Raw genomic sequence first — 17,600 nt, forward strand, 5'->3', positions numbered from 1 at the left:
AGACTCAAATGAATGTCATCATCACAGAACAGGTGTGGAGTAATATGATTGTACTGGTGCCACGGTGACCGCTTATATCAAATGAGCAGAACTCATACACTCACATGAATGACCACAACACAGAACAGGTGTAGCATAATATGATCCTACTGGTTCAACTGCTGGCATGGATTAAGTTAATGAGCATGTTTAAATGACTGCTGTAAAACTCCCTCTCTGTTATCACCAGAAATATGCAATTAACTATGCTAGATATGCTAATTACAAAATGGAAATAGGCAGGGCACTTAAAGGGCCCCTATTATACCACCAGGTGTGGACGAGCCATTACGAGCAATTTCAAAATCCATCCCTTTGTGACATCACAATGTGGGCGCGTCCATTCGGCTGAAAGGAGTCGATGGACTGGAGGCTGGAGTCCATCTGTCCGTCTGTCCATCTGAGTGCACGCTCCCACTTATGTCTCGAAGGGATTGGATGTTGACACGGCTCGGCTCGCGACGGCTCATCCACGTCAGACCCTGAGGTGGAGCGAGGTGGACGAGGAGGCCCCTAGGAGACCGTCAGACCCTGAGGTGGAGCGAGGTGGAGCGAGGAGGCCTTCAGGAGACGCTGCTGTCAGCTGGTCAGCAGAAAGCAGCGAAAACTAACAGAAGAAGCACGACGGCACGACGCTTAAATCCTCCGACAGACAGCCTCGTTCAGACGAACAAGGCTGTCGACGGCGGTAAACATTCAGACAGGACCGGGGGGGGGGGGGTGGGGGCTGTCAGGCCATAGATCCAGTCTCCGGCCGGAGGAGAGGAAGGGGGTAATGCTATCGCTGAGCTGTAAATTTGGGCGGCGGTTTGATGGATCGCCGGGCGCCGCTGCTTTTGTTTCCGGCTGACGGTGACAAAACTTTGGGTGGGGGCCGACAACGGGTCACACGGCCGCCGGTTCATCCATCACCACGCCGGGAGCCTCCACCCGTCTGCTGCCACCACACCTCCCAGCGTTGTCCCAGGAAAAGTTTGACTTTGGGTGTTTTTCCCGGTTTGTTGTGGCGGCGGCTGGCGGAGCCTCATCCTAATGTCCTCTCTTGTCATCCACTCCTTTTTAATTAGAGGAACTAATTCCCTTGCGCTCCCCTTTTGGAAACGCAGCAGAGACCTCCCTCATGCTGTCATGGAGCGCTGTGTCCTTCCTGCAGGCGGGAGCGCTGCTTCTACCTGCTAAAATAGAATCAGGCCCAGACTGCTTCTACCTGCTAAAATAGAATCAGGCCCAGACTGCTTCTATCGGCTAAAATAGAATCAGGCCCAGACTGCTTCTACCTGCTAAAATAGAATCAGGCCCAGACTGCTTCTACCTGCTAAAATAGAATCAGGCCCAGACTGCTTCTATCGGCTAAAATAGAATCAGGCCCAGACTGCTTCTACCTGCTAAAATAGAATCAGGCCCAGACTGCTTCTATCGGCTAAATTAGAATCTGTCTCTGTGGTTTTGTGTTGGGATAAGAAGATGAATAACGATGTGGATTTTTTTTATCCCTGCCAAAAAACGATCTAAAAAAGACCTGACATCACAAGACGTCCCGATGTTTCACAGCTCTATAGTATAGCCACTCGGTGAGGAACGGTGGAGAAGTTCTGTCAGTGCGTCCTGCCGTCTGTCCCGTCACCCTCCCCTCTCCACTGAACACGTCCTTGCAGAGTGAGCTGTCTATTAATACCTCAACAGCAGCTGACCTTGACATTAGATTTGACACTCCTGCAGATGATAATGACATTTGAAGGCATTGATTGTTTTGTGTGGAATGAGTTTGTTGGAAAATGTTTTCAATGACCCTTTGAAATCTATCTCATAAAGAGAGAGAGAGACAGAGAGAAGGGGAGAGAGGGAGGGAGGGAAAGTCATGGATAGAAACAGGGGATGAAGAGAGAGGGGATGGAGAGTAAGAAAGACAGATAAAGAGGGATGGAGAGTTAGAGAGAGAAAGATAAAGAGAGAGAGAGAGAGAGAGAGAGACAGACAGATAGAGAGATAGAGGAATGGAGAGTTAGAGAGAGTTGGGGGATTACGGCAGACAGTTAAAGAGAGGAAAGGTGAGCAGGAGACTAAAGAGTAATGTAGGCTGACGTCTCCTCCTGGAAGAGCAGATTATTTTCACTAGATATAGATTTTGTCTTTTAATTTAACTGGGCTGCAGAGCCCTTCATCACGGCGACGTCTGAGATCAGCATTAAGAGAATATAACTAATAACATGTCCTCCGCCTCATTTAGGAGCCAGCTGATTAATCCGTAAGCCTCTTCCCTCCGGATGGATTCATCTCCAATATACGGGCTGGCAGTCATTCGTTATCATAACGAGTTAATTACCGGAGATTGGATAGTTGTCAAGTGTGTGACAACTATAAGGGGCGGAGACAGCGGGCTGTCATTATAATTGAAAGCCAATCAAATCACGCAAAGAATGTCTGAACCAAGAAGTTCTTCAAACTTTCCTCAGAATAAGCCAATGAGAAGGCTGCCTCAGGTTTTCTGAGGCTTTTTTGACTCAACCCTGCGGGCGATGTCTTTACACAGGGCTAAATGGTGGTTATTTTACAACATATATCTGCACCAAAGGCTGCATTGTGCTATAATAACTAAGTAACTATGTCTTCACAAATAAATGCAGACTTATCTCTTTAAGAGGAAAACATTGTTGGTAACACTCAGAACCTTTTGTCCGCGCTCCCAGCCTGCAGGGCTCTGGGTTTGGTGGTTGACCTTTAGAATGTAGTGTCGTATCTCCTGGCAGAATGGGTTCGCTGCGTCTCCTCTTTGTTTCCGATGTGCTTGTGTTTTGGAGTGTGTGTGTGTGTGTGTGTGTGTGTTTGCGTGTGTGTTTGTGTACGTGTGGGTGTGTGTGTGTGTGTGTGTGTGTGTGTGTGTGTGTGTGTGTCCTGCCGTGTGAGTGTGACGTGTTTGGAGACAGCCGCTGATTTGAGGACATCCGCATAAGAGTTGATTGTGAAACAATGGAGGCTGTGGAGTCTGAGGCCCCGCCTCCACACGGCGAGGGACAGCGGGGGGGGGGGGGGGGGGGGGGTGGGGGGGGGGGGGGGGAAGATCGGCGGCAGATTCAGGACACGTCTGAAGTCCTCTTTGTTCGTATTAATCAAGGTAAAGGTGAATTAACTTTGTGTATTTCTATTGGAATCTTTATAGTAGTATAATGTAGTGGTTACCATCCTTCCTCCCTCTGTCTCCTCCCCCTGTCCCCTCGTCTGTCTCCTCCCTCTGTCCTCATGTTGTTAATGACATGCTAACACCATTAGGGTTCCTTTATTATATATATATTATACCCTTAATTAACATCAGCTAACGCAGTAACAATCATTAGCATGTAGCATTAGCATAGGGTTAGGGTTAGTGGGTAAGGGTTAGTGGGTTAGGGCTGGGGTTAGAGGGAGAGGGGTTAGTGAGTAAGGGTTAGTGGGTTAGTGGGTTAGGGTTAGTGAGTTAGGGTAAGTGAGTCAGGGCTAGGGTTAGGATTAACCATAACACTATATTAGATGGTGTTCCAGTGCAACCACAGTGACTTGCACGAGCCTTTAACTTGAACCGATATGCCCGTGTTATAGTGTTACCAAATACTACCACTCGGTGTCTATGAAGAGATAGAAAAACAAACAAGATGGCTGACCATATGAGCGTGAGACTGGAGCCCTGAACACAACGCGATGGACTCGACCAGACGCTCTCCGACAGAGCTGACCCAACAGAAAACATCCCGGTAATGGTCAATATCACCCGTTAACCCCTCCGGTGACATCACACCCCAGTGGCCCCCCCCCGTTGAAGCAGATTAAGTTTGACCCCGGTGCTTTGCCGTAGCGTCGCTCCACCGAGGAGGTTGTAACGGTGGGCGCGCATCTCGCCCGCCTCGACCCACATTTATTTGATTCGTCATGACAACTGCGTGTTCGCCCCCCCCACTGCGACCCCCCCGCGACCCCGCCCAGCCTGAGTCAGGCGGTGGGGGTGGAGCTCCGAGCGTCTCCGTGGCGAGCGGCTCTGGGACGGGCGATGTGCTCGGCTGTCAGTCACTCTGAGAGGGAGGCGGACGGTGGTCCTAAGGACCGCCCCCTCCTCCCCGCTCCCGGCGCCGCTGACAGAGGAACAAGGGGTCCGGGGTCAGAGGTCACAGGCCTCAGGGGTCAGAGGTGACAGGCCTCAGGGGTCAGAGGTCAAAGGCATCAGGGGTCAGAGGTCACAAGCCTCAGGTCTGCCCCTCGATCTCGTCATCAATGGGAAACCAGAGAGGCCGTAACCCTCTTACAGAACCCTGTTACAGAGAGACCGTAACCCTCTGTACGGAACCCTGTTACAGAGAGACCGTAACCCTCTGTACAGAACCCTGTTACAGAGAGACCGTAATCCTCTGTACAGAACCCTGTTACAGAGAGACCGTAACCCTCTGTACAGAACCCTGTTACAGAGAGACCGTAATCCTCTGTACAGAACCCTGTTACAGAGAGACCGTAACCCTCTGTACAGAACCCTGTTACAGAGAGACCGTAACCCTCTGTACAGAACCCTGTTACAGAGAGACCGTAACCCTCTGTACAGAACCCTGTTACAGAGAGACCGTAACCCTCTTACAGAACCCTGTTACAGAGAGGCCGTAACCCTCTGTACAGAACCCTGTTACAGAGAGACCGTAACCCTCTTACAGAACCCTGTTACAGAGAGACCGTAACCCTCTGTACAGAACCCTGTTACAGAGAGACCGTAACCCTCTTACAGAACCCTGTTACAGAGAGACCGTAACCCTCTGTACAGAACCCTGTTACAGAGAGACCGTATCCCTCTTACAGAACCCTGTTACAGAGAGACCGTAACCCTCTGTACAGAACCCTATTACAGAGAGACCGTAACCCTCTTACAGAACCCTGTTACAGAGAGACCGTAACCCTCTGTACAGAACCCTGTTACAGAGAGACCGTAACCCTCTGTACAGAACCCTGTTACAGAGAGACCGTAACCCTCTGTACAGAACCCTGTTACAGAGAGACCATAACCCTCTTACAGAACCCTGTTACAGAGAGACCGTAACCCTCTGTACAGAACCCTGTTACAGAGAGACCGTAACCCTCTTACAGAACCCTGTTACAGAGAGACCGTAACCCTCTTACAGAACCCTGTTACAGAGAGACCGTAACCCTCTGTACAGAACCCTATTACAGAGAGACCGTAACCCTCTTATAGAACCCTGTTACAGAGAGACCGTAACCCTCTGTACAGAACCCTGTTACAGAGAGACCGTAACCCTCTGTACAGAACCCTGTTACAGAGAGACCGTAACCCTCTGTACAGAACCCTGTTACAGAGAGACCGTAACCCTCTGTACAGAACCCTGTTACAGAGAGACCGTAACCCTCTTACAGAACCCTGTTACAGAGAGACCGTAACGCTCTGTACAGAACCCTGTTACAGAGAGACCGTAACCCACTGTACAGAACCCTGTTACAGAGAGACCGTAACCCTCTGTACAGAGCCCTGTTACAGTGAGACCGTAACCCTCTGTACAGAACCCTGTTACAGAGAGACCGTAACCCTTTGTACAGAACCCTGTTACAGAGGGACCGTAACCCTCTGTACAGAACCCTGTTACAGAGAGACCGTAACCCTCTGTACAGAACCCTGTTACAGAGAGACCGTAACCCTCTGTACAGAACCCTGTTACAGAGAGACCGTAACCGGTTTCTGCTGAGAGACGGTCCATCAGCAGCCAGCGATAACCCTCTTCGACCCCTCTGGGATTCATGAGCCCCGTCTCTGACGGGAACGTCGGTACGGGAACGTTGGCATGGAAAAGTTGGGACGGGAACGTCGGGACGGGATCCCAGTGCGTTGTTTGGATAACAGGGAGGGAAGATGAGCTGGCCGGATGTGAGTTCAGCCAATCGGTGGTGAGTTCCTGCTAGCGCGGTGAGCGCTACGAGACTGAAGGGTTTTATAATCCGTTAAAAACGATATCCCGTAATATGCCGTAATAACTACGGTAACTAAGAGCTGCCTATAGAATACCATGAAGTGAAAAATACACATTGAAATTTACAGTGCATGAAGTGAATATATATATATAATATATATAGACGTATATATATTATACATAAAGACATATAGACGTATATAGCTCAATGTCTCATGAAGTGAACATACATACGTATATTTATTAATATATATCAACTATATAGCTTTGCATCTAGGAGTGAATATATATAAGTATATATCTTATGCATCTTTAAATCTAGTGAATATATATGCACACATCTTTAAATCTAAAGGTGAACATGCAGTATATACGTATATTTCTACGTTTAGAAGTGTAGAACAAACAAATCTTTTCATGAAGTGAACAAATGTGACATCTGGACGTGGGTGATACACCACACTGAACACTAAACACTGATCTGTAGAGTGCATGAGGTGAACACTAAACACTGATCTGTAGAGTGCATGAGGTGATCACTAAACACTGATCTGTAGAGTGCATGAGGTGATCACTAAACACTGATCTGTAGAGTGAATGAGGTGAACACTAAACACTGATCTGTAGAGTGCATGAGGTGAAGGTAACCACTGATCTGTAGAGTGCATGAGGTGAAGGTATCCACTGATCTGTAGAGTGCATGAGGTGAAGGTAACCACTGATCTGTAGAGTGCATGAGGTGAAGGTAACCACTGATCTGTAGAGTGCATGAGGTGAAGGTAACCACTGATCTGTAGAGTGCATGAGGTGAAGGTAAACACTGATCTGTAGAGTGCATGAGGTGATCACTAAACACTGATCTGTAGAGTGCATGAGGTGAAGGTAAACACTGATCTGTAGAGTGCATGAGGTGAAGGTAACCACTGATCTCTTCAGTGCATGAGGTGAAGGTAAACATGGTTGATATCTCCATGGTCGGGGGTCCTCACCCGTATCTCCATGCCCTCCTTCTTGCCGTCCCACGCCCAGCTCCGCTTGGTGAAGTAGTTGACGGTGGCAAACTCGATGAGGGCGGAGAAGACGAAGGCGTAGCACACGGCCATGAACCAGTCCATGGCCGTGGCGTATGCCACCTTGGGCAGCGAGTTCCGAGCGCTGATGCTCAGCGTTGTCATGGTGAGCACCGTGGTGACGCCTGGAGACAGGACACAAACGCGTTACACAAGTTACCCAACGCGTGGCCCCTCGCTCTGTGCGGTCGTTAAGGGGGTGGTGGTCCTGGATCAGGATCCTTTCTGAGGGAGCAAAGTCCTTCGAGCCCAACTCTGGAATGTTTGTTCATCTGCTCCAGCACACATCGGTCCACCCTAGTGGACGTAGGAGCTCATTGGCATCAGTCTGCTCCGATGGAAGGGACCTTTTGGGAGCAGGTAGGGGTTAGACAGTACAGAGACAGGTCATTAAGGAGCAGGTAGGGGTTAGACAGTACAGAGACAGGTCAGTAAGGAGCAGGTAGGGGTTAGACAGTACAGAGACAGGTCATTAAGGAGCAGGTAGGGGTTAGACAGTACAGAGACAGGTCATTAAGGAGCAGGTAGGGGTTAGACAGTACAGAGACAGGTCATTAAGGAGCAGGTAGGGGTTAGACAGTAGAGAGACAGGTCATTAAGGAGCAGGTAGGGGTTAGACAGTACAGAGACAGGTCATTAAGGAGCAGGTAGGGGTTAGACAGTACAGAGACAGGTCATTAAGGAGCAGGTAGGGGTTAGACAGTACAGAGACAGGTCATTAGGAGCAGGTAGGGGTTAGACAGTACAGAGACAGGTCATTAGGAGCAGGTATTCCTCAGACATTGGGGTTTGACCCAGAACCTTTCATCCGGTATCAGCCTAAACCCCGGGCCCTCTGTCCCCTCTGTCTCCTGCGTGAGGTCCCTGAGGGCCACGCCCTCAGCAGGGGGAGGTGGTGGCCCTCCAGGTGTGGAGATTGATGTCACCTCGGGGCCACCACGCCTGGGCGGGACAGAACCACAGTCTGGGGGCCGCTGGAACGCCACCCTGCGTTCCTCACGGGGACACCATCGCCCTGGCAACCAGCCGGACTCATGGAGGATGACGGGCCGCCGAGGGGGGAGTATTTTATTGGCCTGTTACGCTCTTATTGTGACAGAAGGTACGTTCTTATTATAGACCGTGGACAATTCTTATTTGTAGTAAAAGTTCACTACTTTGTTTTCTTCAGCTGAGATTTAAACATTTCTGCCAAGCTTAACTTGAGTTATTTATGTGTAACTTACTATTTGACCCATAATAATATGATTTATAATTATCAATAATGTTGACCTAATAATAGCAATAATATTATGGTAGCTCATGACATGTTAAACAAACATCACAGGTGTAATTATAGCACGGCTGCGAATGAAGGGTCTTTTATTGTGAAACAGGAAGACAGATGCCGAGCGGAATGTATGATCACATCACCGTTTTTCTTTTCCTGTTTCATCCTCCTGTGCTTCCTGTTTCATCCTGTGCTTTTTGTGTATTTATTATTTATGTTTTTCTACAAAACTGCCAAATCTTTTTTTCCTGAGTCCCGCCCCACTCACTGTCTCCCCCTCCCACCCCTCCCCCCTCTCTCCCCCCTCTCTCCCCCCTCACAGTCTCCCACCCCACTCCCCGCTCCACAAAGACAAACTCAGTCTGTCCAGATGAATTTACTGTCGCCAGAACTAATCGGTATTTAATTAGACGTTCTTTCTCATCGCTAGAGTAACTGTAAATAAATCTTGTGAGACAAGCACTTCACATAAATCCCAGGACTCAAACCCCTGTGGAGCCTCTCCCCCACAACACACTCCCCCTCCCGTCTCCCCCCCTCTGCGGGGAGAACTCGGGGGTCTGTCTGTGGTTGGCTGCGTGTTGTCAGAGGTTGCGGTCTGAATACCTGCAACCTCAATGAGCATGTAGTGGTTACGGCATCTTGCTTAAAGTCACCTAGGTAGACTGTGGCCGAGGGTGATCGAACCCACAACCTTTCGGCTTGGATGTCAGAAAGTGTTTTCAGTGCGACTCCCCAGTTTTAGGTCTGGGAGTCTGGTGGTGAATCAACACAGGCAGACTCCCCCCCCCCCCTTAGGGATTAGCAGCAGTTTGCTTCTGGTTATGAATAATAAGGTGATCCGTTTAAATATACAGGACATTAATGAGACCTTTAAACCTTTTTAAATATTTTTTTTCAAATCAAAAATGTATCTTTAAATATGCATACAGTAGCTTATAAATTGATAATCTCCTGGGGCCCGATATGCAAATTAGGCGACCCCAAATTGGCCCCGACCCCGAGGTTGGGAACCACAAAGCTGGAGTCTCCGCAAGCTGGAGACTCCCCCCCCCCCCCGCCCCCCCGGTTGGTACATTCCATAGCTTCTAACCAGGGAGTTGAACCATCCATTACACATGACACTTATCACATCACAATACGGACACTCCCTCTTATGATGTCAAGTAGATACAGTTAGACATTGGAATGTAGATATTTAAATGAGGAAAAGTGATCTTTGTGGATCCCTTACCGAACACGGTGCGGGCAGGAACGGACTCTCTGTTGAGCCAGAAGGACACCTGGGAGAGGATGACGGTCATGATGCACGGCAGGTAGGTCTGGATCACAAAGTAACCGATCTTCCTCTTCAGGTGGAAGTAGGTGGTCATCACGACGTACTCGCCTGTGGAGAGGGAGGAGGTAGAGTGTGAGGGACAGAGGCAGAGCAAGACATGAGTAAACCTTCCGTCGTCCAGAACGGCTTATTAAAATCATGTTGGATTATGTGCGATTTCATGAGATTGATTCGCAGATGAAGAGGAAATGATTCCAGTTTCCAAATCATATTTCCAAATGCTGATTTGTTTTTTTTGGGGTGCGCGGATCATCTTGGATGGAAATACATTTCAATCCCCACGTTTTCCGCCCAACCCTTCAGCTCCCATCCTATCTCTGTTTTCCATCCAGCCAAACGCTGGTCTCCACAGAGCACCCCACCAGGGGCCAGAACCCCTGGTTACCCCCCCACCCACCTACCAGACGGAACCCATCCTAACGACCAGAGAGAACCCATCCTTACAACCAGACAGAACCCATCCTTACAACCAGACAGAACCCATCCTAACAGCCAGACAGAACCCATCCTAACAACCAAACAGAACCCATCCTAACAGCCAGACAGAACCCATCCTAACAGCCAGACAGAACCCATCCTAACAACCAGACAGAACCCATCCTAACAACCAAACAGAACCCATCCTAACAGCCAGACAGAACCCATCCTAACAGCCAGACAGAACTCATCCTAACAACCAGACAGAACCCATCCTAACAGCCAGACAGAACCCATCCTAACAGCCAGACAGAACCCATCCTAACAGCCAGACAGAACCCATCCTAACAGCCAGACAGAACCCATCCTAACAGCCAGACAGAACCCATCCTAACAACCAGACAGAACCCATCCTAACAGCCAGACAGAACCCATCCTAACAGCCAGACAGAACCCATCCTAACAACCAAACAAAACCCATCCTAACAGCCAGACAGAACCCATCCTAACAACCAGACAGAACCCATCCTAACAACCAGACAGAACCCATCCTAACAACCAGAGAGAACCCATCCTAACAACCAGACAGAACCCATCCTAACAACCAGAGAGAACCCATCCTAACAACCAGAGAGAACCCATCCTAAAGACCAGCAGAAGCTGGAGTCAGCGCCTCCAGCAGCAGATAGCATCCCCCCCTCCCCACACTCCACAGAGAGGGAGCGTCGTCTCCGAGGGGCTAACGGTCTCCTCCTCAAAGGTTAAACCTCTTCAGCCGGCCCGGCCACAGTCAGTCGCTAAGCAGCCTGTCAGTAATTACCGGCTGCCCGCGGCAGCGGCCTATTACCCAGCCTGGCTCCGTTATCTGTCCTTGCCCAGCATGCTAACCTTAAGCTACTAATTATCCTGGAATAATGCCTGCCTACCGCTGGGCCAATCAGGAGCCCCGGAATATCAGGATTTATCGTGGCAGGGGGAGCGCCGAACTCACAGAACTCGCAGGGAGAGGAGTCATGGCAACGGCCGGGCGATGCTGACGGAAGAGCCATGGCAACAGCCGGCCGATGCTGATGGAGGAGCCATGGCAACGGCCAGACGATGCTGATGGAGGAGCCATGGCAACGTCCGGACGATGCTGATGGAGGAGCCATGGCAACGGCCAGACGATGCTGATGGAGGAGCCATGGCAACGTCCGGACGATGCTAACAGATGGGCGATGCTAACAGCCGGGCAATGCTACTGCGGTGTCCCCCAGGGCTCGGTGTTGGGCCCCACCCTTTTCTCCATCTACATGCTCCCCCTGGGCAGCGTCATCAGCAGCATGGGCTATCATACCATTGCTATGCTGATGACACAAAGCTGTACCTGTAAACACCTCCACTTCTTCATGCCCCCTGCCAACATCCACACTGACCACCTGCCTGGAGGAGATAGACGCGTGGATGAAGCTCAACTTTCTTCAATCAAACAGCTCTAAGACAGAAGCCATCCTCATTGGCACACCACATCAGCTCCGCTCCTCCCACATTGCCAATATCACTTTTTCTGGCCGAAACATTCCCCTTCGACGTCTGTCACCAACCTGGGTGTTAAAATGAACCAGCAACTGAACTATGACACCCACATCAATCACCTCTGCAAGACCGCATTTTACCAACTCAAAAACATTGCCAAACTCCGGCCTACACTCACCCAGGCAGATGCAGAGAGGCTTGTCCACGCCTTTTGTCTCCTCCAGGTTGGATAACTGCAATGCACTCCTCATCGGGATCTCTGGCAAGAGCATCCAGAAGCTCCAGCACATACAAAACAGCGCTGCCAGGAACCTGACGAGGGTGCGCAAATATGAACCCATCCCCCCCATCCTCAGATCCCTTCACTGGCTCCCTGTCACATTCAGAATTGAATACAAGGTCTCCCTCCTCACCCACCAGTGCATCCATGGACATGCCCCCCCCCCCACCTCCAGGAGCTCCTCTCCCCCCAGATCACCTCACGCACCCTTCGCTCTGCGTCAGCACCCACCCTCAGACCACCCAAGACCAAGCTCCGCACCGCGGGCGATCGGGCTGTCTCCGCCGCTGCCCCCAGACTACGGAACGCCCCCCCGACCACCTGAAGCCCCCACAGACTACAGCTGTTTTTAAATGAAACCTTAAGACTTATCTTTTTAAAAAAGCCTTTTGCTAATTTCTCTTTTTCTGTTTATGTATTATATGTTTTAACAACCCTTTTATCTCTCTTAAACTCTGTAGCACTTTGAGATTTTCGAATGTAAAGTGCTCTACAAATAAAATGTACTATATTATTATTATTATTACAGCCGCCACCGCCATGCCGACCCTGGGCCCCCGGTTACTGCCTCTGTTGTTAGGCACTTTCATCAGTACGATTCTGCGGATCCTTAACGAGCAGGACGGGTTGAGGGGGGATCCTTAACGAGCAGGTAGGAGGGAGGGGGGATCCTTAACGAGTAGGTAGGAGGGAGGGGGGATCCTTAACAAGCAGGTCGGGTTGTCGGGGGTTCAAACCCAGAACCTTCCTGCTGGTAGACTATCCTGCGCACTGTGTGTGTATTGTATACACACACAAAATACAATTCAAGCCCTACGTGATGAAAGACGCTGCGTGTGCCATCAGATGATCCCGGTCTCTCTAACGGCTCTACCGCGATGATGAACTTACTTCTCACTTCTTACTCATCGACATAACTTACTTCTTGACGTAAATTGGCTGCAAATGATGGTGTCATTAGAGGTCTGGTGATTGACCTACAGTAGGAGGTTCCTGTACTTCAGCGATAATTAACATCACCCAGCAGGCGTGCGGCCAGCCTGCGAAGCCAATCCTGGCAGAGGAGCTTCTCTGGAATCACTATCTCTGGGCTAATGATTGCCTCATCATGGATTTCCCTTCCAGTCGGGCTAGTTATGGCAGCCAACAGCTCCCATCCCCCTCCCCTCATCCTCCTCTGTATCGGCTCAAAGCTGAGATAGAATCATCAGCTCTCCTCAATAACAAACAATGTCAAACTGCACACTTTGTTGTTCCATGACTTCTAGTGGTTAAAGGAACGTCCAATCACGGACGAGGAAGACTGGAGGCCGAATGATACAAAGCATCGATCATCTATACCCTTCATCAGCAGAAGGGAGGAAGGAGTTTAATTGGTCTTTTATACGTGTAGTTTGCGAAGTCATTATGAAACAGTTTCAATAATGAAGCATTTTCTGTGAGCTTAGTCCTTCTCAACTCTTTGTAACCTTTACATGGCTACTGTTCATCGTTCTGTATTTGTTCTGTACACATTTATTAATCATTACTACCACTGTCTGGTAAGTTCTGCTGTGACTCCCACACTCCGATCTGGGATGAATAAATGACTTATCTTGTCTTATCGTCTACGGTACTCATCCCATCCTCCAGGGACGCCTTGGGACATCGGACCGGTTCGCGGGGGGGGGGGGGTTCGGTCTTGTCAGGGCGTGTGTGTGACGGCCAGCCCGGGGTCCCGCCTACCTGTGCTGGAGCTTATGGTCTCCTTCCCAAACTCGTGGCCCAGTAGGTCGTACTGGTTGAGCCGGGAGCCGTCCTCCGCCACCGAGACGGACCTCTCGTCCCCTTTGGTCCACAGATAGATGACCTCGTTATTGGTGTACGCATCTGGGGGAGAGGGGGGAGTAACGGGGGAGGCAAGATGGATGAGGACAGGAAGGGAGGTGGAATCTGCAGCCCCCCTGCGAGCCCCTCCCCCCCCCCCCCCCCCCCCCATTGTCCTGGGGCAGTGATGAATCCACGCTCTAAACCAGATGCAGGACAAACCAATTAAACTACACGTGCCGCTTCGCCAGAGACAAAGACACTATAGAGCCACATCCACCTGCAGCTATTGATATCACCTAGCTTCCTATATTGACTCGTTAAACAGCCGTATAAAGGACCCTCGGAGAGTAGGGTTACACCGTTTTACCAGGGATATTTTTGTACCTAGTTCACTAATCGATTGGCGCTTTCCTCCCAGGTGATTAATAGGAGCAGGTAAAGGGCCAGAGCTCCAAGGGGCTCTGGGGAATGGAGCCCGGAACCTTCTGGCTACAGGGGAATGGAGCCCAGAACCTTCTGGCTACAGGGGAATGGAGCCCAGAACCTTCTGGCTACAGGGGAATGGAGCCCAGAACCTTCTTGCTACAGGGGAATGGAGCCCGGAACCTTCTTGCAACAGGGGAATGGAGCCCAGAACCTTCTTGCTACAGGGGAATGGAGCCCAGAACCTTCTTGCTACAGGGGAATGGAGCCCAGAACCTTCTGGCTACAGGGGAGTGGAGCCCAGAACCTTCTTGCTACAGGGGAATGGAGCCCAGAACCTTCTTGCTACAGGGGAATGGAGCCCAGAACCTTCTGGCTTGGAGTCGACACAGAGACCATCCTGAGACGCGCGGTGCACCGTGGAGATCTCTCCGAGGCGTGGAGTCTCACTCTGTGAGTGTTCTGTGTTGAGGTTTGTGTGTTCTTTGTGGGTTTGAATGTGTTGAGTGCTGAGGTTTGTCTGTTCTTTGTGGGTTTGAATGTGTTGAGTGTTGAGGTTTGTGAGGGTTCTGTGTGTGTTTGGGTGTGTTTTGTGTTCATACTGGGTGTTTTTTGCAATGATTCTGGGTGTCTATTGTGTTGTGTTTGGCTGGGTTTTGTGTTGAGTTTGGGGGTGTTCGTGCTGAGTTCGGGGGTGTTTTGGACTGACTTTGGGAGTGTTCTGGTTTGTTTTTTCTGTGAATCTTACAGCTGCCGAACTTGAGGGGACAGGCGTGGGCGTCCATGGGGAAGTCCTCCAGATGCATGGGGCACTCCGCATGGATGGTCAGCCTGGGGGAGGGAGGGGAGGGAGGGGGAGGGAGGGGAGGGAGGGAGGGGGAGGGAGGGAGGGGAGGGAGGGAGGGGGAGGGAGGGGAGGGAGGGGAGGGAGGGAGGGGGAGGGAGGGGAGGGAGGGGGAGGGAGGGGAGGGAGGGGAGGGAGGGGGAGTGACGGAGGAAAATAAATGGAAAGCAAAAGTCAGAAACACACAATATAAGTACAATACACACACCGTACCCCTGAGATCCCCAATAAGGACGTTATAATACAGTATCAAAATATGCTGCGTACATGGAGTGAGTCCTGGTGTACAATAAGGTGTTTCTGTGGAGGGAGCACCGTTTGATAGAGGCCACTGGTCTCCAGAATCACGTTATCTTGCACCACTACTCCAGGTACACTGTAGGAATACGGGAAGCATGTTTTGATACAGTGTTATTACGTCTTTATTGGAGGTTTGCTTCTGTTTCAGTGTGTGTTGGTATGGAAGAGGTCCAATCCAACGGCCCCCCAAGGTGAGCCTTACAGTCGGCCGGGCCGGGTCACATGGGGGGGGGGAGACAGGCCGACGCCCCCGGCCTCCTCCCTGCCCTCCCCCCCCTCGCTCTCTGTGGACGAGGGGGGGGGGGGGAAACACCCCAGCCTGCTCCCCCCCCCCCTGCTGTCAGCCTCCTCCATGTCTCCCCCGCTCTCCCTGGAGGTGGGGGGGGGAGCCGACACCCCAGCCTCCCCCTGTCAGCCTCCCCCCCCCTCGGTGGAGGAGAGGCTTAGCGCGTTCTCCGGCGCTGTGCCGCGTTCGGGAGAAGCCGTCAGGAGCCTTAAATCCGTGTCTTACGGCGCGGCTGTCTCCAGGAGAAGCTCAGATCTGGGATTAATGTGCCGCGTTGAGGCGCTCCTCGCTCCCGTCGTCAACGTGGCGCCGTCCTCCCAGAGCTTTGTTTCTCCAGCACCGCTTTGCATCAGAATTAAAAGGAATTCTTTTCTTGCAGATTAACCTCCGAACCGGGACGTGCTTCGGAGCATCAGCTCCTGATTGTGACACGCAGCGGGGGGGGGGGGGTTCATCATTTAAAGGGGACATATTATACCACCTGGTGTGAGTGTGATTAGCCTTACAAGCCGTTTCGAAAATCTGCCCCATATGACATCACTGGTTTTACAGCAGAACATATGTCAGAATGCTTCTCCTGGACTATAGCTCTGCCTTCACTACGATCCGCCGGGGCAAGCTGATTGGTAAACCGACGGACCTCGGTATCCCCACTCCCACCTGTAACTGGATCCTAGACTTCCTGATTGAAAGACCACAGGTACTGCCTCAGTCCCAAACTCTTCACCCTGTACAAGCATGATTGTGCCTCCACACAAGATAACACCGTTGTCATCAAATACGCTGATGACACCACCATCCTGGGCCTCATCAAGGGGGGGACGAGTCAGGCTACAGGAGTGTGATAGAGGAAATTCTCGTCTATGGAGAGGAGAATTACCTCATCGTCAACGTAGCCAAAACGAGAGAGGTAATGGCAGACTTCAGGAGGAGTCCTGCCCCCCTACAGCCTCTTACCATCCAAGGGACGGAGGTGGATAGGGCGGACAGCCACCGATTCCTGGGACTGCAGGTGATGTCTGACCTGAGCTGGTCTCTAAACACTGCTGCCACAGTGAAAAAAGCCCAGCAGCGGCTGTACTTCATCAGACTGCTCAGGAAATCGGGACTAAACCAGCGTCCTCTCCCCCTGGCCTACAGTGGACTTGTAGAGAGCATTCTCACTTCAGGGATCACTGTCTGGTACGGGAATACCACACAGGCAGAGAGGTGGTCACTCCAAAGGGTCATAAAGACTGCAGAAAGGATCACTGGGACCACACTTCCCTCCATGGCCTTTATTTACAGTCAGCGCTGTCGGAAAAGGGCAGTGAGAATCATTGGAGACACCCTCCACCCAGCTCACCCTCTACTCAGTAACAAACAATGCAAATACAACCTCAGACACAGTAGAGCGGACAGTGTCATCACACACAACAAGATTCTTCAACAGCTTCTTCCCTGCGACTGATGGCATTAACAGAGAACATCTGAAAAAAATACAATGAGCAATATCCCTCACCACCCTACCCCCACTTCCTACGTGCAATAACGCTGCTACATGTGGTTATACAGTATGGTTGCACTGCTGAATTCAATTTAATTTAATATGCATATATATTTTTAATCACTATCTACTGTGGTGCTCTCTGAAATGCAATGCACAACATGCAATTTGTCCTTATCTCAATTTTTTAAAACCTTTTATATTTTTTATTATTACTATTTATTGTGCTGCTCTCTCTCTCTCTCTCTCTCTCTCTCTCTCTCTCTCTCTCTCTCTCTCTCTCTCTCTCTCTCTCTCTTTGTATTAATACTGTACTTGACTTGGAAAGCCCTGCACAAGAATTCCTATGTGTTTGGACTGTCTAGTTTATGCACAAATGGCGAATAAAAACCTTTGAACTTTTTGAACTTTGAACTAGTGGACGTGTCCATCTAGATCTGTGCTGGATAGATCGGTCTACCAGCCTACCCTGTGGACTGAAGTAAACGTTGCTCATCTATCCAGCACAGATCTAGGTGGACACGCCCACTAGTGATGTCATATGGGGCAGATTTTCGAAACGGCTTGTAAGGCTAATCGCACTCACACCAGGTGG

The 17,600-nt window shown here is 50.6% G+C and overlaps 1 protein-coding gene across 1 annotated transcript in view; it reads right to left on the reverse strand.

The window, feature by feature from the left end:
- The window catches only part of gabra3 (gamma-aminobutyric acid type A receptor subunit alpha3), a gene marked incomplete at its 3' end in the record, with an annotated part of 36,123 nt that overhangs the window by 553 nt on the left and 17,970 nt on the right, over nucleotides 1-17,600 (reverse strand). The window contains exons 4-7 of the mRNA XM_079738847.1: nucleotides 14,838-14,920; nucleotides 13,583-13,726; nucleotides 9,541-9,693; nucleotides 6,956-7,161 (exon numbers count right to left, since the gene is read on the reverse strand). Coding sequence (XP_079594973.1) covers nucleotides 6,956-7,161; nucleotides 9,541-9,693; nucleotides 13,583-13,726; nucleotides 14,838-14,920 — 586 coding nt within the window. The remainder of the gene's footprint in view (nucleotides 1-6,955; nucleotides 7,162-9,540; nucleotides 9,694-13,582; nucleotides 13,727-14,837; nucleotides 14,921-17,600) is intronic.

This window comes from Pollachius pollachius (assembly GCF_949987615.1).
Source record: "Pollachius pollachius genome assembly, chromosome: 6".
NCBI lineage: Eukaryota > Metazoa > Chordata > Actinopteri > Gadiformes > Gadidae > Pollachius > Pollachius pollachius.